This window comes from Sphaeramia orbicularis, chromosome 7 (genome assembly GCF_902148855.1).
Source record: "Sphaeramia orbicularis chromosome 7, fSphaOr1.1, whole genome shotgun sequence".
Lineage (NCBI taxonomy): Eukaryota > Metazoa > Chordata > Actinopteri > Kurtiformes > Apogonidae > Sphaeramia > Sphaeramia orbicularis.
Window position 1 is genome coordinate 941,746 of NC_043963.1, and position 26,349 is coordinate 968,094.

A 26,349-nucleotide genomic window follows, 5' to 3' on the forward strand; every position below is an offset into this window, starting at 1 on the left:
TAAATTAAAGTAAAGGAGCAGAGATGCAACAGAGAAGACCTTTTAAATTAAAATAATAAGTAAGGAGCAGCGTTCTGTCTTATTTTCATTGCAATTTTGTTTTTTTCTAATATTCTTAGGGACAAGACAAACATTTTAAATTCGTTTGTAAATCCAGAAAAGGAGGACTTGTTATTTCTTCACTTTGCACAGTGGATATATTTACCCAATAATAAAGATTATATTATAATAATATTGGAAACAGATGAGGCCTAATTATCCATACAGAAAATAATATGATATAATTTAAAACATGGAATATCATTATTTTTTTGTGAAATCCAATTTTTTTTTTTTATGTCTGACCAAAAACAGTGTGATGCAGGACATAAGAAAAATAAGTGTTCTAAGGTTTCATCAGTACCACTGCAGAAGGAGCACTGATCCACCTCAAACTGAAATCTTTTCTTGAGGAACTCTGCTACAGGATAAATCCTGTTTATGTTTGTCAGCCTTCACGCTGTTGCTGTACTAAATATCGCGAGGTCATGACGCATAGTTCTCAGCCAATCAAAGTCGTTTTGTACATTCTGTCAGCCAATAAGATGTCAGCTCAGTGACGTATCACGTCAGTGGCGGGCTCAGTGTCATGGATGCGAACATGGCGGACATGGATACAGACTCAGAGCGGAGGCCGGCGGAGAGCGGACAGAAGGCGGACACTGAGGCCGCAGAACCCGCGGCTAAAGGTCCCGGAGGCGCCTATGAGCTGCCCTGGGTGGAGAAATACAGACCCCTGAAACTGGACCAGATCGTGGGGAACGAGGAGACCGTGAGCCGCCTGGAGGTGTTCGCCCGGGAGGGAAACGTCCCGAACATCATCATAGCAGGTGAAACACAGGAATATACCAAGAATTATGTCAAAGAAAGGTTTAAAAATAGAGGAGGAAAGGTAATTAAAACACTAATAATGTGAGTAAGGTTTAAAATACAGAATAGATATAAAAGATTAGAAACAAAGGGACTGAAATTACATTATTATAGAAGAAGATTCACAGACAAAACATCCATGTTTTTTCAAACTCAAACCAACAGCAGGTTAAAGGATTGAATAACAGTCTGATTATATCTGCTGATATGTAATCTGATTATATCTGCTGATATGTAATCTGATTATATCTGCTCATATTTAGTCTGATTATATCTGCTGATATTTAGTCTGATTATATCTGATCATATGTAATCTGATTATATCTGCTCATATGTAGTCTGATTATATCTGCTGATATTTAGTCTGATTATATCTGCTCATATGTAATCTGATTATATCTGCTGATATTAGTCTGATTATATCTGCTGATATTTAGTCTGATATATCTGCTGATATTTAGTCTGATTATATCTGCTCATATTTAGTCTGATTATATCTGCTCATATGTAATCTGATTATATCTGCTGATATTTAGTCTGATTATATCTGCTGATATTTAGTCTGATTATATCTGCTGACTATTTAGTCTGATTATCTGCTGATATTTAGTCTGATATATCTGCTGATATTAGTCTGATTATATCTGCTGATATTTAGTCTGATTATATCTGATCATATGTAATCTGATTATATCTGCTGATATGTAGTCTGATTATATCTGCTGATATTTAGTCTGATTATATCTGATCATATGTAATCTGATTATATCTGCTGATATTTAGTCTGATTATATCTGCTGATATTTAGTCTGATTATATCTGCTGATATTTAGTCTGATTATATCTGCTCATATTTAGTCTGATTATATCTGCTGATATGTAATCTGATTAATCTGCTGATATTAGTCTGATTATATCTGCTGATATTTAGTCTGATTATATCTGATCATATGTAATCTGATTATATCTGCTGATATTTAGTCTGATTATATCTGATGAGATTAGTCTGATTATATCTGCTGATAGTAATCTGATTATATCTGCTGATATTTAGTCTGATTATATCTGCTGATATTTAGTCTGATTATATCTGCTGATATTTAGTCTGATTATATCTGCTGATATGTAAGTCTGATTATATCTGCTGATATTAGTCTGATTATATCTGCTGATATTTAGTCTGATTATATCTGCTGATATGTATCTGATTATATCTGCTGATATTTAGTCTGATTATATCTGATGATATGTAGTCTGATTATATCTGCTGATATTTAGTCTGATTATATCTGCTGATATTTAGTCTGATTATATCTGCTGATATTTAGTCTGATTATATCTGATCATATGTAATCTGATTATATCTGCTGATATTTAGTCTGATTATATCTGCTGATATTTAGTCTGATTATATCTGCTCATATTTAGTCTGATTATATCTGCTGATATGTAATCTGATTATATCTGCTGATATTTAGTCTGATTATATCTGCTGATATTTAGTCTGATTATATCTGATCATATGTAATCTGATTATATCTGCTGATATTTAGTCTGATTATATCTGCTGATATTTAGTCTGATTATATCTGCTCATATGTAATCTGATTATATCTGCTGATATTTAGTCTGATTATATCTGCTGATATTTAGTCTGATTATATCTGCTGATATTTAGTCTGATTATATCTGCTCATATTTAGTCTGATTATATCTGCTCATATGTAATCTGATTATATCTGCTGATATTTAGTCTGATTATATCTGCTGATATTTAGTCTGATTATATCTGCTCATATGTAATCTGATTATATCTGCTCATATGTAATCTGATTGTATCTGCTCATATGTAATCTGATTGTATCTGCTCTCAGAGCTTGTTCATTGAGAAACCTGTCAGAGGAGCAGATGGTGCTTCCTTCACCTGTGTCCGTCCTCTCAATCTGTATCTGTACTAATCCTGTATCTGTGTGTGTGGTCCAGGTCCTCCTGGTACAGGAAAGACCACCAGTATACTGTGTCTGGCCCGAGCTCTGCTGGGGGCCTCCATGAAAGACGCCGTCCTGGAGCTGAACGCTTCCAATGACAGGTGAGACCAGACCTCAGCCTGGGCTGGGTCCATGTCATGTGACCTGTTATGTCATGTGACCCACTCCGTCATGTGACCCATTACGTCATGTATCTGCAGAGGCATCGATGTGGTGAGGAACAAGATCAAGATGTTCGCTCAGCAGAAAGTCACACTGCCCAAAGGACGACACAAGATCATCATCCTGGACGAGGCCGACAGGTGAAAGACCCTGACCCACAGACCCGAACCCACAGACCCTGACCCAAACCCACAGACCCAAACCCACAGACCCAAACCCACAGACCCTGACCCAAACCCACAGACCCAAACCCACAGACCCTGACCCAAACCCACAGACCCTGACCCAAACCCACAGACCCAAACCCACAGACCCTGACCCAAACCCACAGACCCTGACCCAAACCCACAGACCCTGACCCTGACCCACAGACCCTGACCCAAACCCACAGACCCTGACCCTGACCCACAGACCCTGACCCAAACCCACAGACCCTGACCCTGACCCACAGACCCTGACCCAAACCCACAGACCCTGACCCTGACCCACAGACCCTGACCCAAACCCACAGACCCTAACCCACAGACAGAGGAAACAGAGTTGAACCAAATCAAACGGACACAGACACAAGCTCTGACTTTAAGCAGCAAAACTTTGCAAATTAGTCTCAAACATCTACGTAAAGAATGGTGATAAAATCCAGATTGTGATTTTCTTTGTAAAAATGTTGGTATGATATTTTTGCCATCCAGCCCAGACCTGGTTTAAGGTGGATCTGCACCTCCTCTCTTTTTAAAGCTCCGTTGAAGTCACAGATGGAATCCGTCTTTGATCCGGTGTTTCCACGGCGTCACATCAGAATGACCACTGACTACTTCCTGGCATTATTATTGGACGTCCACCCCTGTGGGCGTGTCTTCTGTCATCTGTCGTCTATACCGGTGTGTTTGTGCTGACCACTGTCCTGCTTCTCCTTCAGTATGACGGACGGAGCTCAGCAGGCCTTGAGGAGGATCATGGAGATCTACTCCAAGACCACGCGCTTCGCTCTGGCCTGCAATGCCTCCGATAAGATCATCGAGCCCATCCAGTCGCGCTGCGCGGTGCTGCGTTACTCCAAACTGACGGACGCTCAGATCCTCAACCGACTGCAGGACGTGGTGGAGAGGGAGGCGCTGGCGGTGTCCGACGACGGGCTGGAGGCCGTCATCTTCACCGCGCAGGGCGACATGAGGCAGGTCGGGAGGTTTCCATGGAAACGTCTGATCCGTGTCACCGGTCTGCATGTGGGTTCTGAGGTTCTGTTGGTTTTCCAGGCACTGAACAACCTGCAGTCGACCAACTCCGGCTTCGGTTACATCAACAGCGAGAATGTGTTCAAAGTGTGTGACGAACCCCACCCTCTGCTGGTGAAAAGCATGCTGGGACACTGCGTGGACGGAAACATCGACGAGGCATTCAGGGTCATGGAACACCTGTGGAAACTGGGCTACTCCCCGGAGGACATCATTGGAAACATCTTCAGGGTCTGCAAGACGTACCAGATGGCCGAGTACCTGAAACTGGAGTTTATCAAGGTGAGCAGCCACACCCCCTTCACATTCAGCCACGCCCCCGTCACATCCAGCCACGTCCCTGGAATGGAGACGAAGGTTCAAGACAAACATTAAACATGTCAAACAAGTTGACGCCGTTCACCTGAACAAACAAAAGACTCAGACGGTAAACAGTTCGACAACAACTACAATGACAACGACAACTATGACAACAACTACGACAACAACAACTATGACAACGACAACAACAAGGATGACGACAATGACAACAAGGATGACGAGAACAACTATGACAACGACAACAAAAATGATGACAACTACGACAACAACCACGATGACGACAACTACGACAATGATAATGACAACAATGACTACAACAACAAAAACAACAATGATGACGGCAGCAACTATGACAACAACAACGATGATAATAAAACCACATTAAATGGATGATGCTGTTGATCTGACCTAGATCTAACGTGTCTGTCTGTTGTCTGTCTGTGTGTCTGTTATGTGTCCATTGCGCTCCTCAGGAGGTGGGCTCCACCCACATGCGAGTGGCTGAAGGTGTGAACTCTCTGTTGCAGATGTCGGGGCTGTTGGCTCGACTCTGTTCTAAGACGGCGCCTCCTGCTGCTGTCTGCTGAATGCAGGTGGTGGGTTCTGATCCGGTTCTGGTGGGTTCTGATCCGGTTCTGGTGGTTTCCTGTGCAGTGTTTGTAATAAATCAGATTGTCAGCGGTTCTGACTTGATCGGTGTGTGTTTTCTGCTTCTTCCACATCCACGGTTCATGTGTTTCCGGTGTCTGTTGAGGTTCTGCGTGCACTGTTGGGTTCCAGATGCAGAACCCATCCAGATCTGATCACAGGCGTGTGCTGCTCACAATCACAGAACCCACAAACATTCAATGTCAACCGAATGCGGGTTTGGTTTGGTCTGTGATGAACGAGTGCAGCTGCGAGGACAGTCAGGTAGTTCCTCCGTTCTCCTCAAAGGTCAGAACCACACAAACCCGGTTCTGTTCGACATCACACTGGAACCCAATGACCTCCTTTAACTTCTCATGTTGGAATAGAAGCCTTCAGTTTGACTTTTATAAATAAATAAAATCTGATGCATGTCCACAGGTCAGAATATTCAGCTCAAAGCAAAGTTTTTACTTTAAACGTCCAGGACACAGATCAGTACCAGCAAGTCCAGTCCAAACAGGTCCAAGCTGAACCTGGTGTTCTGTCTGCAGTACTGGAGTTCTCCACCAGGGGGCAGACCACTGACAGTTCAGGTGTATAATGACGAGTCCAATCATGAGGCATCTACTGATAGGATACTGATCAGTAATCACTGATCAGGACCAAACAGCTCCATATCTGCTTTTCATGTCTGTGGTGTTTGTAATTTCATCTTTGATGTGGTCTTGGTTTGGGTTTTACCTCCTGGATCTGGACTGATCTGGTCTGATGTGGTCGTCACCAGTCCACCACAAGAAGCAGGCGGTCACCACGGCAACCAACCCACAAACACAATCTACAAAGAAATGAAGAGTAGAAGTAGAAGGAGGCGGTGGCCAAACACAACAGAAGGAGAAGAAGAACCGGTTCCACTCACAGTTAGGGTTAGAAGGTAGGAGGGTTAGGGTTAGGCTAAAACCCATGATATAAACCCTAACCCTCTAAGGTTAGGGTTTATATCATGTGGAGGATAAACTCAATGTTTATGTGAAATAAAGAGAATGAACCAACACAAATGTCTGAAAATCTTTTTTATTTGTGTCAGTGAGCAGAGGAACAGTTCAATGATCAGGATGTTTAACACCAGGTCAGAACAACTGGACTTCCAACAAAGTCCAGTCCAACTGGACTCGAACACTGAAAGGATGGGAAGATCTGAGCTGTTGGAACATGAGAACAAACTGAAGGGTTCCTCTTCTAATAAAATAAATCTGCTCTTTGTACAGTCGGTTCTTACAAACATCTATTTACACTGAACCGGCTGTTCCAGGACCAGCTCCGGTCCTGACCAGGTCACATGATGACAGCTGGAAGTGCAGATGACGTTCTGATGTTCTCGAGCTTTCATGTAGAAAAACCACTGATCCATCAAACAACAACACAGATCAGAACTGAAATGTAAACGTCTTCAACTGTGAGCAGAAGTCGATCCACTGGTTTCACTGTCGATTTAAACCAGTTCATCAGGGTTCAACCTGGTTCATTAACTAGTCCTGTTAATGAGTCTAATTCGTCCACTGGGGGGCCGTCCTGGGTTCTGACTGGAGTCAGTCTGGTCCTTCAGGGTCTGGAGGTCAGAGGTCAGCGGCAGACGGACAGACGCCTCACCGTACACAGGTCACACAGCAGGCGCCTGATTCGCTGTTTGAGCTGCGGGAGGCGGGACAAAGGGTCGGGAGGTTGGAGTTCACCTGAGTGGTCCAACCAGGACTCCAAGACTGGTGGGGGGGGGGGGGGGGGGGGGGGGGGGGGGGGGGGGGGGACAGGTGAGAACCAGGACTGGAGACAGATCAAAGACCAGACAGACAGAAGGCAGAGAGGACATGTCCTCCTTCTGATTGGACAGGAAACACCAGAGTAGGAGGAGTCTGGACCAGATGGACCTCCTCCTTTGTCCAATCAGGAACCACCAGGACCAGGTCTTCACATGTCCTCCATCTGTTTGGTGTGTGTGTGTGTGTGTGTGTGTGTGTCCTTACCATCCAGCTCCTTCTCCATCTGGTCCATCCTGTCACTGATCTGCTGATGCAGCTGTTCGATGTGGTCCAGGAGGTTCAGCTGACACTGCACCTCTGACACCGCCTTCTGATTGGCTGGAGGTGGCTGTGGGTGGGGCTGTGGCTGTGTTTTGTCATGTCTGTGTGTGTCTGTGGGCGTGTCCTCCTGTTGGACGTCTTCTGTCTTTGGGTCTGTGGGCGTGTCCTCCTGTTGGATGTCTTCTATCTTTGGGTCTGTGGGCGTGTCCTCCTGTTGGATGTCTTCCGTCTTTGGGTTTGTGGGCGTGTCCTCCTGTTGGACGTCTTCTGTCTTTAGGTCCTGTACAAACAGAGGGATGTGAGACCTGGTCCAGGTCCAGGTCCAGGTCCAGGTCCTGGTCCTGGTCCACACACACACGTGTTTGTGGTCCTCAGTCTTACCATGTCCTCCTCAGATTTCTCCCATGATGCTCCTGGTTTCTGGTAACAGTGTTCGCTGCTGACGTAACAAACGCTCATGTCACCTTTCAGACCGCCGCCGCCCATCACTCTCAGCCCCTCCTCCTCCCATTGCCATGGTAACCGCCACAGACGCAAATCGGGGTGTGATGGTGAGCTGCATGTGTGAGGACAGACAGAGAGGATTATGGGAAACCACCAAGGTGGCACCAGATGGGGGTGGGGTGGGGGTGTACTCACTGTAACAGGCTGACTTTGAGCTGCAGGCCGCTGATCACATGACCCAGGCTGTGCATGTGCGCCAGCAGGTGGTGGGTGTGGCCGATGGTGGACGAGTTCATGTCAAAGTAGTTTTCCTTCACACAGGACAGACCAAACATGTGACCTGATAACAGCCAATCAGGCTCCGGCCGCAACCGATGAACCCGCCTCCAGCCTGAATGAGGACGCAGACACAGAGACAGACACACCAGACCCAGTTAGTATGAAAGCCATTAAGTCAGTTGTGTGTCTCGTTTGTGTGTGTCATGTGTATGTGGTTTGTGTGTGTTCCTACCTGTTGTGTGTCTACAGTAGTAGCAGGTGTAGTTGTGTGGGACGCTGTCTTCGTATAAACCCATACACGTCCCATGCTGCCAACACTGACATGACTCACACTACACACACACACACACACACACACACACACACACACACACAGGTCAGTAGTGTAGACTGTGTTGAAGACGTTCCATATGTGAGTGTCTGGTTCACGCTGAAGGAATGAATATGAACAAGGATAAAAGGCCACAGCACAGAACCAAGACCAGAACCAAACCCAGACCCAAGACCCACACCCCACATTCAGGGCATGTGGGTCAGGTACTGGTGGGTCATATGACCGGTGACCATAAGGCGTCCTAACGTCAGATTGTTGGAGGCGTTTTAACGATTATCTGGAGAAAAACATGGTCATCAGACACGCTGACTAGAGAATGACATCATGGTTGGAGGCGGAGCTTAACCTGAGGTTCAACAAGCGTTTACGTCACTGCTGCACAAACCAGTCGACTGATAACACATGCCTGAATGCCACCGTAGGAACGGGGATGCCGCGGTAGGAACAGTAGCACCGCTCTAACATCAACTGCTCTAACATGTCAGTCAAACACCTGGAGAAGCCCCGCCCCCTGTGTTTGACTCTGCAGGTGTAAAGTCACGGATCCACCAGGTTTGAGTCCGATGTGGATCCGGTGACTTTAGACCTGTTTTTTCCTCCAGTGGAGCCTGGTTTAAAGGGAGCGTGTCTAATGTTTTACCTGAATCATGAAGTCGTTCTCCTCGTCCACCTCACACACACACCTCACCACTTCACAGCGCTCTTCTGTCTCCATAGCAACCAGCCAAGAGGGCGTGTCCTCTCCGCTTTCGGCTGTCAGCGTTGACCAATCGCTGCCGTCGTCGGCTGAAAGAAGGCGGAGTCAGTCTTTAAAGCAGGTTCTCAAAACACATTGAGTCATATGGTGGACAGCGTTCAGACCTGGGGGGTGAGGGTCCATGGCTCTGGTGTTCAGCTTCAGGGTGAGGGGGGGGGCGCACGCCGTTTTCATCGTCACTGCTCCCGAGTCCTGACACATGGGAGGCGACAGTGAAACAAGAACATGACATCACACACCCAGATGTTCAGAGGCGTGGCTTTAACGTCACTACAGCGGTTTTCAGAACCCACAGAACCGAGCCGGTTCCCACTCCTCATCTGCTTCCAGCCCACGTGTTCACACTGAAAATCAGACCATTTGGGAACCTAATTTTTGGTTCCCAACAGGCACCAAGTAAAACGAACTGTGACGTCAGCAGGTCGATCCAGCTCAGAAGCAGAAAAATAAACAAACCAAGAAAACGTGAGTGTGGAAAACGGCACAGAAGCCAATCCTACAGTTCTGTGTTGCATTAAATCAGAACCATCTGTGCAGAGTTCCTTTACTGACACTTGTGCATTCACTTGCAGACGTGCTTTTTCTCCTTCAACCTATCCCATCATGCATCAGTCCTACTACATCTACAGTAAGTGTCGAAGGACAAAACAGTAGCAATACGACGTCCCCCTTTTTCTGTTTTTGGAGGCGAAGCGACGCCCTGTTGATGAGCCGTCATGGGCTCGAAGAACGGTATGAACCGTTCCCAGTGGAACTGCTGCAGGAACCATCTGAAAACAGCTTCTGAGGTCCTCATAGACCTGGACCAGGTCCACCAGGACCACATCTACAGACATCCCCTCACCTCCCACTCACCTGACTGACTCTTCTTCTTCTTCTTCTTTTTCTTCTTCTTCAGTTTGTCTCTCAGGACGTGTCTCCGCTCTTTTCTGCCTCCGTCCTTCTTCACCTCTGATAAAACACACCATCTTCATGGAACCTCTGAACTCTACACCTGCAAACACACTGGCTGCTCACGTGTGGGTGGCTAACCTGTTGCCATGGCGCCCTGCTCTCCGTCTCTATGGTTACAACTGCTCTCCATTGTCCTGTCCAGCAGGAGGTCGTCTCCTTCAGACAACGGGCACTTCCTCCTGAAAGAGGAGCAGAGGGTCAGAGGTCACCTGGGCTCCGAAACCCTACCAGGATCCAGGTCTGGGTTTAGGGCCCTACAAGGATCTAGGTCTAAACCCAGACCTGGAACCGCTTATGCTAGACCTGGGTCTTGTACCAGTTGGTCATTAATTGTGGACCTGTTGGGTGTCGGCTCCGCCCCGGGCCCCGCCCTTGGCTCCGCCTGCTGCTCGCTATGGTAGTACTTGATGTGGTAGTGCAGCAGACTGGCCTTCCTGAAGGACTTGGTGCAGCCGACAGCCAGACACTTGAAGGGGTTGTGGTCCAGTTCGATGGAGAGGATGGGGGGGGGTTGGTTCTTGATCACCCTGTAAACTGAACACACAGAGATGTGAAGCTAAGTGGACCTGGACCTGGACCAGGGGTCTGATTTTGACAGGGTCTGGGTTTGTTACTTACGTGGTTCCCGGCTGTATTTGTTGGTGGTGGGCAGGTGGGCCTGGCGCTCCAACAGGACATCTGACACAAACACACAGTCACTACAACAACAGCCCCATCTGTGTGTGTGTGTGTGTGTGTGTGTGGGGGGGGGGTTAATGTGTGATGGTGTTGGTGGGTGGGGGGTCAATGTCTGGATCAAAGGTCAAGGTAAACCAGGTCAAAGCTGCTGGAGCTTCACTGGAACACCTCCATGTATGAAGAGCAGCAGAAACACCTTCAACAAACACTGACTGTAGTTCACAATAAAACCAGGACCATCTTAGACCAGAGACCAGGTCTGGGATGAGCCCAGATAAGCCAGGTCTGGGTCTGATGTGGACTGATCCACCAAGGAGGGACTTTGGACCTAAGCCAGTATCTGATGTCCTCCTGTGAGGACGGCAGTGGAGATGTGTGGACATTTACCTCTGTCCATGTGGGCGGGATTAGACAAGGCCAGCGCCGCGTAGTCGGCTCTGATTGGCTGACCGGGAGCCCTACTGCTTCTGCCTGAAAGACGAGGAGCTATGAGTCACGGCTACAGGGACACCAGTACCGGTGCTGGCCATGGTGCGTTCAAGTACACAACAGGTTCTGCTCAGTCATGTGACTCACTCTCATCAGGTTTCTTCTTTGCTGGTGTTTGTGTGGATGAAGGTTCAGCCTTCCTCTTCCTGTCCTCGTCCTCCTCCTCCTCCTCCTTCTTCCCAGACGTCTCCTCTCCCTCCTCTGCTTCATCCTCCTTCTTCTCCTCCTCCTCCCTTGGACCTCCTTCCTCCTCCTCCTCCTCACTGTCTCCTTCCTCCCATCCTTCACTGCCCACTGCTCCTTTATCACACCTGTCCTTCTGTTCACACACCCACACACACACACAGACACACACACACACATCAGTGGAGTCTCCGTGGTTGGCCCTTTCGTATATGGTCATTATGTTCCAGATCTCATCTACGCATGCGCATTGTAATCTGTCGGAATCCGTCTCTTCCACGCATGTGCACTGCATATCTGTCAGAATGGCGGCTAGTACGAAGTGGAAGAAATAAACAGGCAGGAATATATTCATGCGAACAGTAGCGGTAAGTGCACATTCATTGTATTCTTTCACATTATAACTTTTATTAATTGAAATATTTTGAAGCAAGCAACCATACAGCCTGTCATATAAGTATTCAGCGCAAGTCGGGGGCGGGGCAGTTATCCGTCAGGGAATTCCCTGGGCTCTCCCAATTCAATCAGGATCTGTAACTCTGCAGCACGGGATTGGTGAAACAGGTTATTTACTTTACGTTCATTAAAAGGTAGTCAGAGTAAGTCAGAAATGACATATATGCTACAGAAAGAGTAAGGTCATTTCTGACTTACTCTGACTACCTTTTAATGAACGTGAAGTAAATAACCTGTTTCACCAGTCCTGTGCTGCAGAGTTACAGATCCTGATTGAATCGGGAGACCCCAGGGAATTCCCTGACGGATAACTGCCCTGCCTCCGACTTGCGCTGAATACTTATATGACAGGCTGTATGGTTGCTTGCTTCAAAATATTTCAATTATTAAACGTTATAATGTGAAAGAATACAATGAATGTGCACTTACCGCTACTGTTCACATGAATATATTCCTGCCTGTTCGTTTCTTCCGCTTCGTACTAGCCGCCATTCTGACAGTCTGACAAATTACAATGCACATGCGTAGATGAGATCTGGAACATAACGACCATATAGGAAAGGGCCAACCGCGGAGACTCCAGCCCATCATCTGCCCACACCATCCACAGTCCTCAGGTTCTCACCTCATCCACTGGTTTGAGCTTGGTGGACTTCACCGTCCGGACCACGCCGTCGAAGAACCGCACCGTGTATGAATCTGACCGACACACACTCACAGTTAGTCCACGTTAACCCCTTAGCTCAGGGGTCAGCAACCCTGGTCCTAGAGAGCCACTATCCTGCATGTTTTAGATTTTTCCTTCTTCCAGCACACCCAATGGTCCTTACTGGGCTTCTGCAGAGCTTGATGATAGGCTTATTATTTGAATCAGCTGTGTTGGAAGAGGGATACATCTAAAACATGCAGGATAGTGGCTCTCTAGGACCAGGGTTGCTGACCCCTGCCTTAGCTGGACTATCACCTGCTACAGCTACAACTTACACATCTCTATCTTCAAAACCAAACTGAAAATTAACTCTTTACAATTATTAAATCACAGTGTCATAAAATAATATTCTGAAAAAATTATATGATAATAAACGGTTTCAGTAATTTTCCATCAAAATATCAAACAGTTGGCTCCAAAACTGGAAAGCATCAGAAAACAGTGAATGAATCGATATATAACTAATCTAACACTAGAGGACAGTATGTATATAACCGATTTAACACTAGAGGAGTGTATTTATATAACTGATCTACCACTAAAGGACAGTATGTTTACAACTGATCTAACACTAGAGGACAGTAAGCATATAACTGATTTAACACTAAAGGAGTGTATGTATATAATTGATTTAACACTAGAGAACAGTATGTATATAACTGATTTAACACTAGAGGAGTGTATGTATATAACTGAGCCACTCACCGTCCTTGTTGACCCGAAGAATTTTGGCGGGATAGAAACGACAGTCTGTCCAACAAGCCATGACCTTTGACCCTGAAACAAACATCTGAACAGACAGGAGTAATGTGAGAAAACATGAACACTTCATTGTTAGATGGCAAATATGTCTTCAACCCAGAGATAGCCATGGTGCATTCAGGTCCCATCCCCTCAGGTTGACTCACTAGAGGTGTGCTCACTGTGGTGCATTCAGGTACATATGCTGCTACCGTCCACCTGGTGCTAGTTTTTGGTGCATTCAGGTACATGTGCGTGCTACTGTCCTTCCACTGCTGGTTTGGTTGCGTTCAGGTACATGTGTGTGCCACTATTCTACTGGTGCTGGTGTGTTCAGGTGCTTACTAATGCCCTACCGGTGCTGGTGCGTTCAGGCCCTGTCTCCTCAGGCTGACTCTCTCCAGCGGTCTCAGATAAGGGGAGCTCCACTGGAACCACTCGTTGTGGCGTCGACTCCATTGGCGGTAGTGGATCAGGACTCGCTCTTTGTCGTAGTCGATCTTCTCGATGGTCGCCGTGTACCTGAGAGCATACATCACAAAGTTGTCACGGCGCAGGAAACGTCAACCGGACAAACTACAGATGCGTTTCTGCTCATGGTCTCACCAGTTCTTGTGCCGATCTCGCGCCTCCAGCTGAGCACCGACCTCGAAGGTGATACCCGACCTATCGGGTGGCGTCTTCATCTGGAACAAATGTTTGACAAATGAATCAGGCCAACGTGGACAATGACAGAGTTAGTGGAACCAACCAGTCTGTAGCACATTTACATTTGGTTGAGTAAATCTTAGGCCCAATCACCCCTTGGCCCCTCCCTGTTGGTCTTCCCCCTTTAATCCTAGTTGTAAGGGGTAGTGGTGTACTCATTCCTCTCTAAATGGTCCAACCCTTCCAGACCTGTTTTCGTCATCATCAGTCATCGATGTCACTATAAACAGATGTTCAGTATTTCTTTGGGTCAGAATTCTCCATGTCGTCATCTGCTGGAACCGTCTCTGTTCCATGGGCTTTGTTCATCTGTTTACCACTATCAACCACAAACAGCACAAATGCGATCTACAACACATTGCAACAACATTAAAGGGACGATCACATGATTCAGTTGTTTGTTTCAGTAAATTTGTCCATGTGTGTGTTTCTTTGGTCACTGCTGCTCTGTTTGACTGTGTTCGATACAATACGGAAGCGTAACCAACGAATACATGCATCTTATGTGAAGGATGCAAACACTCGCCTTAAGTTTCCACACAAGGTGGGTGAAGTATCTTGCCCAAGGACACAACAACACATGACAAGGACAGACTGGGATTCGAACCACCAACCTTTCGGTTATTGGACGACCTGCCCCACAGCCACCGCATGTCATCACACTGTTCATTTCCCATGATTTTATCTAATGAAACCTTTTCCTCAGGTTTCAGCTGTTTTCAGGATCCTGAACAAACTAATAATCACCAATAAATACTGATATTGATTAATAAGGCCCAGAACTCAAGAAATACATTTTTATGCATTAATTAACAACAGAAACAACAACAATAATAATAATAATAATTTGCATTTATAACGCACTTTTCATTCAGTGGGATCTCAAAGTGCTAAAGTGGGGATGTTCATCCAAATCTGGACATGCTGAAAATGTTAAAAATGAAAATTTAAAAAAAAAAGAAAAAAAAAAAGGGCAGTTTATAAATACACATGAATTTCAAGGCAATAAAATCTTCTTCTATGGATGTAACTGGTGTAATAACATATATTATTTTAAAGCTGCTGCTTTAAAGCAAGGACTGAAAATTGTTTCTAAAAAACTTTATTTTGATCATCTGCCACATTTCCAGTGATAAATGACATAAACGCACATGCTTTTCCTCTAATGTGGCTACAACAGGAGTACACTGAGACTTCACTGTTGTAAATACTCAGCAAAAAAGCCATGCTTTACTGCATTCTATAATAATTTCAGACAATACATTCTCCCAATTAAGTACTCTTAAAAGTGAAAGGCAATCAAAATTGTTGAAATCTGTACTTCCCTTAATATACTCATCTGAACTTTGACATCCCTGGTATAAGTTGGCATACTTTTTATCTTTTTCCTATCCTTTTTCTTTTCTCCTTTCCTTCTGTACATGATTATAATTAAGCATTTATCAAATCAAATTTTATTTATATAAAGCCAAATCATAACAAAAGTTATCTCATGACACTTTACATATAGTTGGTCAAAACCAGACTCTAAGCCAATTTACAGTTTATATAATATCTTCTATTGCAAATGTTGTTGTTGTTGTTTTGTTTGTTATTTTTGTATATTTGAATTGAAAAAAGCTATATTTGTATTGTAAACTGTGCTGTTCTAAAGCAAATTACTTAAAAAAAATTTACTCTGGGGAAAAAAAAAGGCGTACACTGAGAGAACGTCAACTCTACGTAACGTGATGGCGTAATACGCACAAAGGCCGTCTCCAAATAACGGTTGTAAACTTCAGAGTTCAGTTGGTGCAAACGCGCAGAAACAATCCGTCAACGGTGTCAAAGGTTACATGTATGGCACACATCATACATGTGGTTCGAACACACACGTCCTGCGGCTCTGATACCGTGAAATGAACTTTCAAAGCTGTTTATTGACATGTACGGGTCAGCTCCGTTCTCTACGATACACGCTGATTGGCTCACGGGTTTCTATGGGGGCAGTTAGGACTTTTGATTGGTCCGGAGTGTTGTCATTCTTCCCTTAGTCCCGCCTCCTCGCTAGGTCTCTGACAGTGGTTATCAGCTAATGCTAATTAATGTTTGTATTATTAGCTCATCAGGTTGTAACACAGTATTAACACCGGGATATAAACCCGTTACAGAGCGGGCAGGGGGCCGGAGGACGCGCTCAAACGTCCGTTAAGCCGGTCCGTTGTCTGCATTAGACCGTGCAGTTTGTGCTTCATTCAGTGTACTTCTGTGAGCTAACAGGCTAACACTAGCCTTAGTGAAGTCTCTCCAACAGCCGCTGGACGGATTCAAAACACAGCTTTAATGACGCCTCTCCCCGGTTAATATGGAAACACATGGACGCATGAACCATAAACACGTCAATATTACCCATAAAGGTGTAAAAACAACAGGGAAAAAATGCTGCTTTACCTCCGGAGCGGTTTGTGCACTGGGTGACGTCCCACTGAGCGGACAAAAGTGCGCATGCGCCGACAAAAGATTATCACTGACGTACAGTTTAGAGAAAAAAATAAATAATAAACTGGACAAAAATAATCAACAAAACGAATAAAATAATGGACAAAATTTGTACAAATGACCGAAATAATCAACAAAATAATCAACCAATTGAACAAAGACGAACCAAAGAATTACAAACACACACCAGATGTTTGTAAACGTTAGTGCTGCTTCTTTTCATGGGGTCAGAGGTCACAATCAATAGTGTCTTTAACCTTAACTACCTTTTTTATTCCGTTTGTTGCATGTCTTAAGGCTGTGCACATACTTGTATCTAGTTTACAGATGCACTACAACCACATATCAACACTAGGGTAAGCCAAAGCACACGCAGCACGACTGAAACTATGAATTTAAATCCAAATCCAAATAGATACTGTGTTTCCATTTATATTGACACATAAATGTCACTGTCTATGCGTCAAACATGTACATTTATCCAGTTAAAGTCAGACATGAGGCAGGACAGGTAGAACACATAGAACTACAAACAATAGATCAGGTAGAACACATAGAACTACATAGAATAGACCAGGTAGAGCACATAAAACTATATAGAATAGACCAGGTAGAACACATAGAACTACAGGGAATAGACCAGGTAGAACACATAGAACTACATAGAATAGACCAGGTAGAACACATAGAACTACATAGAATAGACCACGTAGAACACATAGAACTACATAGAATAGATCAGGTAGAGCACATAAAATGGCATAAAATAGATAAGGTAGAACACATAGAACTACATAGAATAGACCAGGTAGAACACATAGAACTACATAGAATAGACCAGGTAGAACACATAAAACTACATAGAATAGACCACGTAGAACACATAGAACTACATAGAATAGACCAGGTAGAACACATAAAACTACATAGAATAGACCAGGTAGAACACATAGAACTACATAGAATAGACCAGGTAGAACACATAAAACTACATAGAATAGACCAGGTAGAACACATAGAACTACATAGAATAGACCAGGTAGAACACATAGAACTACATAGAATAGATCAGGTAGGGTGAGGGTAAGGGTTAGGCAAATGTTAGTTAATGTCAGTTAATAGAGCGTTAAAGGTTAGTTCATGGTTAGTTTAAGGGTTAGGTAAAGGTTTTTTAATGGTTATTTTCACTTTTTAATTCCTTAGTCTCCATGGTAACAGTCCTTGGTGGGGCTGGTGCAGCTTACTTTATCTTTCGGATTTTCCCTGCTCAAATGTGAATAATATACATGATATAATACATGATATGACATGCTATGCTATGCTATCTGATATCCAGCCTATGCACCAGTCCGTCGGAATGCTTCATGTCTACTGGATCCTTGGAGTTAAAGCGCTGCCTGTGATTTTTTCCAGTCAAATCACTGTTTTTACACCCATTAATCATTAACTGAACATACTTTGAGGAGCAGAAAATCAAATCATTAATGAATTCAATGTAGTCACGGACACATCATGTTTATAATCACTTACTGATCGATTGATCAATAATACAGCTGATTCGGTCCTGTACGGGCCTATTATCGATGTGTTCTTGAACGCATCTCATAGTGGAGTCATCGTCAGCGCATGCGCCGTCCGTTCTCTTCCTGGATTTTTCCGGACAGTAAACAGCGGCTTCAGTGGATTCTCCCTCAGTTCGGGTTTGATCGGGTTCCGGTGTGGCATAAAATACGGACGTCTGTCTCCACGCGACCGTTTTTGTCCATGCGCGCTCCCGTGTGCGCGGCTCTGCTGCTGGTCTGCGTGTTGAACCATGGGACCCGGGCTCATCAGTTCACAGAGGACGAGATGGACCAGATCAGGTCAGCTGATCCTGAACCTACACAGAAACCAGGCCGAACCTGGTACTGATGATGGACCACAGGGTAACCCGAACCCACAGAGTCTCCACGAGCTGCGGGTCTGGACCCTGGGTCTGGTCTATGTGTACAGGTCTGGACTCTGGGTCTGGTCTATGTGTACAGGTCTGGACTCTGAGTCTGGTCTATGTGTACAGGTCTGGACTCTGGGTCTGGTCTATGTGTACAGGTCTGGACTCTGAGTCTGGTCTATGTGTACAGGTCTGGACTCTGGGTCTGGTCTATGTGTACAGGTCTGGACTCTGGGTCCGGGTCTGGGTTCGGGTGGCGGTGGTCCCAGGTGTGTGTGTGTGGGGGGCGGGGGGGTTCCCAGTGGAATGTACTGAACACATCCTGTTTGTTGTTGTTGTTCCAGACACCGCATCAAGTCCATGTTCTACCACGCCTACAACAGTTACCTAGACAACGCCTTCCCTTATGATGAGCTCCGGCCACTAACCTGTGACGGACAGGACACCTGGGGCAGGTAACCGTCCACATGGACTGAACACCTGCTCTGTACATTTGTTCAAGGTCAAAGGTTCTGAACCTCCTGTCATTTGTTCCAGTTTCTCTCTGACGCTGATCGATGCTCTGGACACTCTACTGGTAAGGCCTCCTCTAGTCCTCCTGTCCTCCATCCAGTCCTCTAGTCCTCCTGTCCTCCATCCTGTCCTCTAGTCCTCCTGTCCTCCATCCTGTCCTCCAGTCCTCCTGTCCTCTAGTCCTCTGTCCTCCTGTCCTCTAGTCCTCCTGTCCTCCTGTCCTCTAGTCCTCTGTCCTCTAGTCCTCTAGTCCTATGTCCTCTAGTCCTCCTGTCCTCCAGTCCTCCTGTCCTCTAGTCCTCCTGTCCTCTAGTCCTCTGTCCTCCTGTCCTCTAGTCCTCTGTCCTCTAGTCCTCCTGTCCTCCATCCTGTCCTCTAGTCCTCCAGTCCTCTGTCCTCCAGTCCTCTGTCCTCTAGTCCTATGTCCTCCAGTCCTCCTGTCCTCCTCCATCACTGCTCCTCTCACTGTCCTCTGTCTCCAGGTGTTGGGAAATCGGACAGAGTTTCAGCGAGTGGCGTCTCTGCTCCAGGACACTGTGGACTTTGACATTGACGTCAACGCCTCTGTGTTTGAAACCAATATACGAGGTAGAAACAAGAAGGCAACGCAGAACTGTGTGACCTTTAGCATCTGAAGGGTGGAACCATAAGAACCAGTTCCACATGGAACCAGTGGAATCACTGTGTGACTCATTACTTGTGCTGAGTTTGGGTTGAATTAACTCGTGTTGTTAGAACTAGTGTTTAAAAGGTCAGCTGGATGATGAGCTGACGTTGGTCTGATGTGGTCTAATGTGGTCTGATGTGGTTTTTGTTGGTCAGTGGTAGGTGGGCTGCTCTCTGCTCACCTGTTGGCAGGTCGAGCCGGCATGGACCTGGAACCTGGTTGGCCATGTTCTGGACCATTACTGAGGATGGCAGAGGACGCAGCCAGGAAACTCCTACCAGGTACAAAGGGGGGCGGGGGGAGGGGGGCGAAGGAAGGAAGGAAGAAAGGAAGAAGAAGGAAGGAAGGAAGGAAGGAAGGAAGGAAGGAAAGAGAAGGAGGCAAACTAATATATGCAAATTAAAATCAGTGGTGACTTTCATTGACTCACCACCACAAACCATATGAGAACAGAGAACAGAACAGGGAATAGAACAGAGAACAGGGAACACAGAACAGGATGCTCAGCTGACTCAGCAGGTTTTGGATCCGTTTCACTCACTGAACCAGAACCTGCTTCTCCAGGTTCCACATGCTTCAGTGTGGACAGGTTCATGTTCTGTCAGCTGGAGAACAGACAGTATGAGGACGTTCCCTGACTCACTTTGGATGTTTTTATGTGTCCCGTTCTGAACCGGTGTCTCAGCGTTCCAGACTCCCACTGGGATGCCGTACGGAACCGTCAACCTGCTGCGCGGCGTCAGTCCCACTGAGACCCCCGTCACCTGCACCGCCGGAGTGGGAACCTTCATCCTGGAGTTCGGCGCTCTGAGCCGACTGACCGGAGACCCGGTGTTCGAGGACGCCGCCCGCCAAGCCCTGAGGGCCCTGTGGAAGACCCGCTCCGACATCGGACTGGTAATGACTTGACTTCAGTTACCATGGAAACACCAGTGCGACCGTGTGGGTGGGGTCAAAATAAATGAGTGAGAACGTTAAAGAATAAAATCTGTGGAGACGCAACAGATCATCTCACAGCAGAACACCCTGGAAACCATCCAGTAGATAGTACCAGTCTGGACCGGTCTGGACCAAGGTTATTATCGTTAACGAAAACTAACAAAATGATGAAAACTACAACTGAAAAAACATTTTTGTTAACTGAAATACATAAAAACTATAATTAAAAGAAAAAAACATAACTAACTGAAACTGTAATGTGTGTTTACGAAACTAACTAAAACGGAAAAAAATTATGGATAAAATTCCCTTCATTTTCATTTTTTTCAATGTCGGATTGATACGAAATTGATTTTTTTCACTCCAGCAATTTTAGCTAGCAGCACCATACAACACATCACGGTCCGTCACTTGGTTTGCAGTCGTTTTCTGGTCCGAACTGTACCTGGAAACATGGAGACTACAGCAGCAGAGTCCTGTCTGGGATTTATTTGAATACGACGGCAAAGAAGAAAAAAGGTACGACAAAACTAAAACTAAACTAAAACTAAGCATTTAAAATAAAAATAATGATAATAATAATAAAAACTAGCAAACCTGCTCTAAAAACAAATTAAAACTAAGTGAATTAGAGAAAAAAAGTCAAAACTAAATAAAACTAAACTATAATGAAAAATCCAAAACTATTAGAACCTTGGTCTGGACCGGTCTGGACTGGTTTCAAGTTAACTGATTATTCAAATGAATTAAAAAGAGGTTTTTATGTTGGACATTAAATAAAGTGATGAACTGGGATTTAAGTTGAACAATGTCATTAATTAAGACAGAACTAGACGAGTCCAGAATGAACCAACTGATGGAGAACCAAAGAACCTAAGTCCACAGAACAGGATGGAAACGCTCATGTTCCAAAGTTCAGAACAGTCACTTCAGTCAGTGGCAGATTCAGATGTAAACCTGTCTCACCTGTCTCCATCTCAGGTGGGGAACCACATCGACATCTCGTCTAAGAAGTGGGTGGCCCAGGACGCGGGCATCGGGGCGGGCGTGGACTCGTACTTCGAGTACCTGGTCAAAGGAGCCGTGATGCTGCAGGATGAGGAGCTGCTCAACATGTTCTTAGGTAAAGATGGCACGACGCTCACAGACGTGTACCGAAGACCTGCTCCACTAGAACACTAACAGTAGAACCCCCCCCCCAGAGTACGACCGCGCCATCCAGAACTACACCCGCTTTGACGACTGGTACCTGTGGGTCCACATGCACAAAGGGACCGTGTCCATGCCAGTCTTCCAGTCTCTGGAGGCGTTCTGGCCCGGTCTCCAGGTACGTACTGCCCACGTGTCTGTTACTGAGGAAATCCTGCAGGTCCTGAAGGCTCACATCCTCTGTGTCTGTTCAGTCTCTGCTGGGGAACCTGGACAGCGCTACCAGAACTTTCCAGAACTACTACTCGGTGTGGAGGCAGTTCGGAGGCCTTCCTGAGTTCTACAGCATCCCTCAGGGCTACACTGTGGATAAGAGGGAGGGCTACCCCCTGAGACCAGGTCAGGAGTTCAGTTGAAGATGGTTCCTGGTATCTGGGTTCATCTGGTCCATCAGTTCACAGCTGAACTGATCTTCTGTGATGGTTGACCTCAAATCCACTGACCTCGGTGTGTTTTCTTCTCCAGAGTTAATAGAAAGTGCCATGTACCTGTTCAGAGCCACAGGTGATCACACCTACCTCCAACTGGGCAAGGACGCCCTCGAGTCCATTGAGAAGATCACCAAGACCCCCTGTGGATACGCCAGTGTAAGACCTTCTGTTCAGGTGGCTCTGATTCACAATTCCTGAAGGTGTTGGTTCCACTTTACTCCCCTGTATCAGGATCAGGTTTTCCCTCTGGATGTGGACTCCACATTCCTCTGAAAAGGTGGAGGTGGTCTTTCATCAGACCCCTGGTGGTCTTCCAAACCTTCAGAACTTTGTGTTTCTACTTTAATGTTTATCCTCAGCCACACTGACCGCAGGGTGTTGTCATCAGTTGGTCATCCGTCCTTTTGTCCATCCTTTCTTCCGTCCTTTCTTCCATCCTTTTGTTTGTTTTTTGTCCATCCTTTTGTCCATCCTTTTGTCCATCCTTTCTTCCATCCTTTTGTCCGTCCTGTCTTCTGTTCATTTGTCCATCCTTTCTTCTGTCCTTTTGTCCATCCTTTCGTCCATCCTTTTGTCCGTCCTTTTGTCAATCCTTTTGTCCGTCCTTTTGTCCATCCTTTTGTCCATCCTTTCTTCCATCCTTTTGTCCGTCCTGTCTTCTGTCCTTTTGTCCATCCTTTCTTGTCCTTTTGTCCATCCTTTTGTCCGTCCTGTCTTCTGTCCTTTTGTCCATCTGTATGTGCAGAACCTTTGGTGGGGACTGAAGGCTGAGGGTTTTCAAGTGTTAATATGTTTTGGACTCTGGTGAATGTCCACCTTCAGGGTTTTTCAATAGTTTCCAAACAGTTGTGAAGGTGTTGATGTTCTGGTGCTTGGGTTCCTGCTGGTTCCTGTAGGTTTCATGTGTGTTGGTGATGTTCTTCTGCTGCTCCAGATGAATTATGACACCCCCCCCCCCCCCCCCCCCCGACCACGTCTCTGCTTTGTCTCCAGGTTAAAGACCTGCGCGACCACCAGCTTGACAACAGGATGGAGTCTTTCTTCCTCGCCGAAACCATTAAGTATCTCTACCTGCTGTTTGACCCCACCCACTTCCTGCATGGGGGGGCCATGGAGGGGGAGGGGTCATGGGAGGAAGGTGGCGAGGGCGGTCAGTGTGTTTTAGGGGCGGGGGGCTTCATCTTCAACACCGAGGCCCACCCTCTGGACCCTGCGGCCCTGTACTGCTGCAGCCGTCACAATCAAGACCGGCACGAGCTCCGACACATCCTGCTCAGCCTATCGCAGCCTGGACGGCCCGTAGCCCCTCCCCCTGCACAGACAGAAGGCCCTCCCCTTGGCCAATCAGAGAGCGTCGCCCTGAAACCAGGAGACAAGAAGAGTGCCCCCCTGCTTTCGTGTCCCGTTCAGCCATTCAGCGCTCGGCTCTCAGTCCTTGGACAAGTTTTCACCGAGAGCACGTGAGACCTAGCGACCAGGTTCAGGTGTCTGGGGTCAGGCACCCGAGTTCGGGTGTCCGGGGTGAGGTGGTCAGGGTCAGGTTATCAGGATCAGGCATCCAGGGTCAGGCGTCTGGGGGTCAAGTAGTTGGGGTCAGGTTTCTGGGGTCAGGTGTCCAGGTTCTGGCATCCAGGGTCAGGTGTCAAGGGTCAGGCACCCGGGTTCAGGTGTCTTGGTTTTGGTATCCAGGGTCAGGCATCCAGGTTCAGGTGCCTGGGTTCAGGTGCCTTGGTTCTGGTGTCCAGGGTCAGGTGTCCGGGTTCAGGTGCCTGGTTCAGGTGCCCGGGTTCAGATGTCCAGGGTCAGGCATACAGGGTCAGACGTCTGGGTTCTGGCATCCAGGGTCCAGGGTCCGGGTTGAGGTGCCGGGTTCAGGTTTTCTCAGGGTCCGTTTATGAAACAACATTCTCTGGTGTTCCATGTAAATGTCAAACCACTGTTTCTTGAGATTAAAGCAGATTTTTGTTCATGAGTAAAAGTTGAAGAAACTAAACTTGAATTTTGTGTCTGATTTGTGATTTTCTGCTCATTGGTTTATTTTTGATCCTTTTATTTTCAGTTGTGAATTTTCCCTTTGAGGTGAAACCACATGGACATGTTTAATCTGCGTCACATTCAGAAGAAATGTCTGTGGTTTTGTCTGTTTTAATCAGATTCAGGTTCAGGTTTGGGTAAAGGACCAGGGTCTGACAAGGGTCTGACCAAAGTCTGACCAAGGTCTGACCAGGCTCTGTGAGGATGTGAAGGGGACTGTGAGGACGTGGATCTGCCACCAGAGGGCATCACAGGACACCAGTTAAGGGTTAACTGAGCGTCCCAGTCCGGCTAAGACCAGGACAAAGACCAGAACTGGGACAAAAACCAAGACCAGGACATAGACTGGGTCAAGACCAGGTGGTAAAGTGTCCAAAAGTCTTTTATTCATCTAACATCAACAATAACAAACTAGAAGCACTCGGAGAGCGCAGACCGCCGCCAAGGCAGATCAGGCCCCGCCCCTGATCACCACCAAAATTTAATAATTTGTTCCTTGTGCCAGTATCAACATTTCCTGAAATTTTCATCCAAATCCATCTGTAACTTGTTGAGTTATCTTGCACACAGACAAACAGACAAACCAACGCCGGCAAAAACATAACCTCCTTGGCAGAGGTAACAAAACCCAAGCAGAATAAAGAGAGGACGAAGCCAAGTCGACCAGACCAGAACAGACCAGAACAGACCAGATTTGAGGTAAATATGTTCTGGAGCAGATGGTGTAAACCCACCAGAGACAGGGTTAAAGGTCACCAGGACCAGGAGACAGGGTTAAAGGTCACCAGGACCAGCTGTTCAATTACAGACTGGAATTAACAGGAAGTCCAACCTCTGGGACCGTTTGGACCAAGACTGGACTTTGTGTTCTTGATATTGAGAACCGGAACATTGACCGGTGAAGAGCGGACATGGTTTTATACCACAGTAAAGGTCCACGAGGACCTGAAAGGACAACTGACCAACCTGATTCAGAGTCTGGATCAGGTGACCAAGAACAACTGAGTCAGAGACTTTTGACCAACGACTGCAACGACACAGTGAGCAGGTCTGGAAACACACGGGTCTGTGTGTGTTGCATCCAGGGTGTGTGTGTGTGTGTGTGTTGTGTTCAGGGTCTGTGTGTGTGTTGCATTCAGAGTCTGTGTGTGTGTGTGTGTCGCGTTCAGGGTCTGTGTATGTGTGTGTTGCGTTCAGGGTCTGTGTGTGTGTGTTGCGTTCAGGGTCTGTGTGTGTGTTGCATTCAGAGTCTGTGTGTGTGTATGTGTGTTGCATTCAGGGTCTGTGTGTGTGTGTTGCGTTCAGGGTCTGTGTGTGTGTGTGTGTTGCATTCAGGGTCCCCCCCTCAGTCTGGGTGTTGGGTGGGGTCTCTGGGTGGATCCTAAGTAGAAGCAGCTGTGGTCCACTTCAGGGCGTTGACTTCAGTCTGAGTTTCAACACTGTTGAACGGACGTCATGGAAACGTGTGAAAGCATCACAAATGTTTATGACAAACATGATTTTACTGTCGACATAATCAATAATCAATCAAATCAGAAAAAAAGAGGGAGGCGGAGCTGATTAATGAAACCAAACCAGAGGAAGAAGACGAGAGGTTAGAAGAAAAACTGAAAAAGAAAAAAGAAAAGAAACTGGAACAGAGTCAAAGACAGAGAAAAGAGACACACCCAGGACAGAGGAGATGAGGAAAGGACACGAGGAGACGAAGAAAAGACACGAGGAGACGAAGAAAAGACACGAGGAGACGAAGAAAAGACACGAGGAGACGAGGAAAGGACACGAGGAGACGAGGAAAGGACACGAGGAGACGAGGAAAGGACACGAGGAGACGAAGAAAAGACACGAGGAGACGAGGAAAGGACACGAGGAGATGAAGAAAAGACACGAGGAGACGAAGAAAAGACACGAGGAGACGAGTGAAAGTGACACGAGGAGACGAGGAAAGGAGACACGAGGAGACGAAGAAAAGACAACGAGGAGACGAAGAAAAGAACACGAGAGACGAGGAAATGGACACGAGGAGACGAGGACAGGACACGGAAGACGAGGAAAGGACACGATAAGAGACGAGGAAAAGAACACGAGGAGACGAGATG

The 26,349-nt window shown here is 46.3% G+C and overlaps 3 protein-coding genes across 8 annotated transcripts; 2 read left to right on the plus strand and 1 right to left on the minus strand.

The window, feature by feature from the left end:
* Positions 1–606: 606 nt before the first annotated feature.
* Positions 607–5,308, plus strand: LOC115422254 (replication factor C subunit 2-like). The gene is made up of 6 exons (XM_030138483.1): positions 607–869; positions 2,893–2,998; positions 3,098–3,199; positions 3,979–4,237; positions 4,316–4,576; positions 5,089–5,308. Exons 1-6 carry the CDS (start codon positions 629–631, stop codon positions 5,200–5,202), a joined length of 1,083 nt encoding a protein of 360 aa, XP_029994343.1. The 5' UTR covers positions 607–628; the 3' UTR covers positions 5,203–5,308.
* Positions 5,309–6,298: 990 nt separating this feature from the next.
* LOC115421965 (PHD finger protein 20-like) lies at positions 6,299–16,582 on the minus strand. Its single transcript, XM_030137984.1, has 18 exons — positions 16,483–16,582; positions 13,951–14,030; positions 13,701–13,866; positions 13,309–13,393; positions 12,520–12,593; positions 11,343–11,574; positions 11,154–11,237; positions 10,707–10,766; positions 10,427–10,622; positions 10,167–10,267; positions 9,990–10,085; positions 9,228–9,326; positions 9,018–9,163; positions 8,276–8,375; positions 7,960–8,155; positions 7,702–7,876; positions 7,264–7,600; positions 6,299–7,002 (listed from the first exon to the last, which is right to left on the minus strand). The coding sequence occupies exons 2-18, from the start codon at positions 14,028–14,030 to the stop codon at positions 6,866–6,868; spliced, it is 2,364 nt and encodes a 787-aa protein (XP_029993844.1). The 5' UTR covers positions 16,483–16,582; the 3' UTR covers positions 6,299–6,865.
* Positions 16,583–18,141: 1,559 nt separating this feature from the next.
* Positions 18,142–24,230, plus strand: LOC115422245 (ER degradation-enhancing alpha-mannosidase-like protein 2). 6 transcript variants are annotated; one of them, XM_030138456.1, is made up of 13 exons: positions 18,142–18,392; positions 18,805–18,915; positions 18,998–19,037; positions 19,456–19,561; positions 19,796–19,921; positions 20,326–20,537; positions 21,561–21,702; positions 21,782–21,906; positions 21,983–22,127; positions 22,254–22,375; positions 23,213–23,712; positions 23,923–23,942; positions 24,095–24,230. In XM_030138456.1, the coding sequence occupies exons 1-11, from the start codon at positions 18,157–18,159 to the stop codon at positions 23,681–23,683; spliced, it is 1,836 nt and encodes a 611-aa protein (XP_029994316.1). In that variant the 5' UTR covers positions 18,142–18,156; the 3' UTR covers positions 23,684–23,712; positions 23,923–23,942; positions 24,095–24,230. The 6 variants fall into 6 exon arrangements, 3 of the variants coding, with proteins under 3 accessions (XP_029994316.1, XP_029994315.1, XP_029994314.1); XR_003935812.1 differs by having other exon boundaries at positions 23,213–23,928; XR_003935813.1 differs by lacking the exon at positions 23,923–23,942 and having other exon boundaries at positions 23,213–23,886.
* The last annotated feature ends 2,119 nt before the right edge of the window (positions 24,231–26,349 follow it).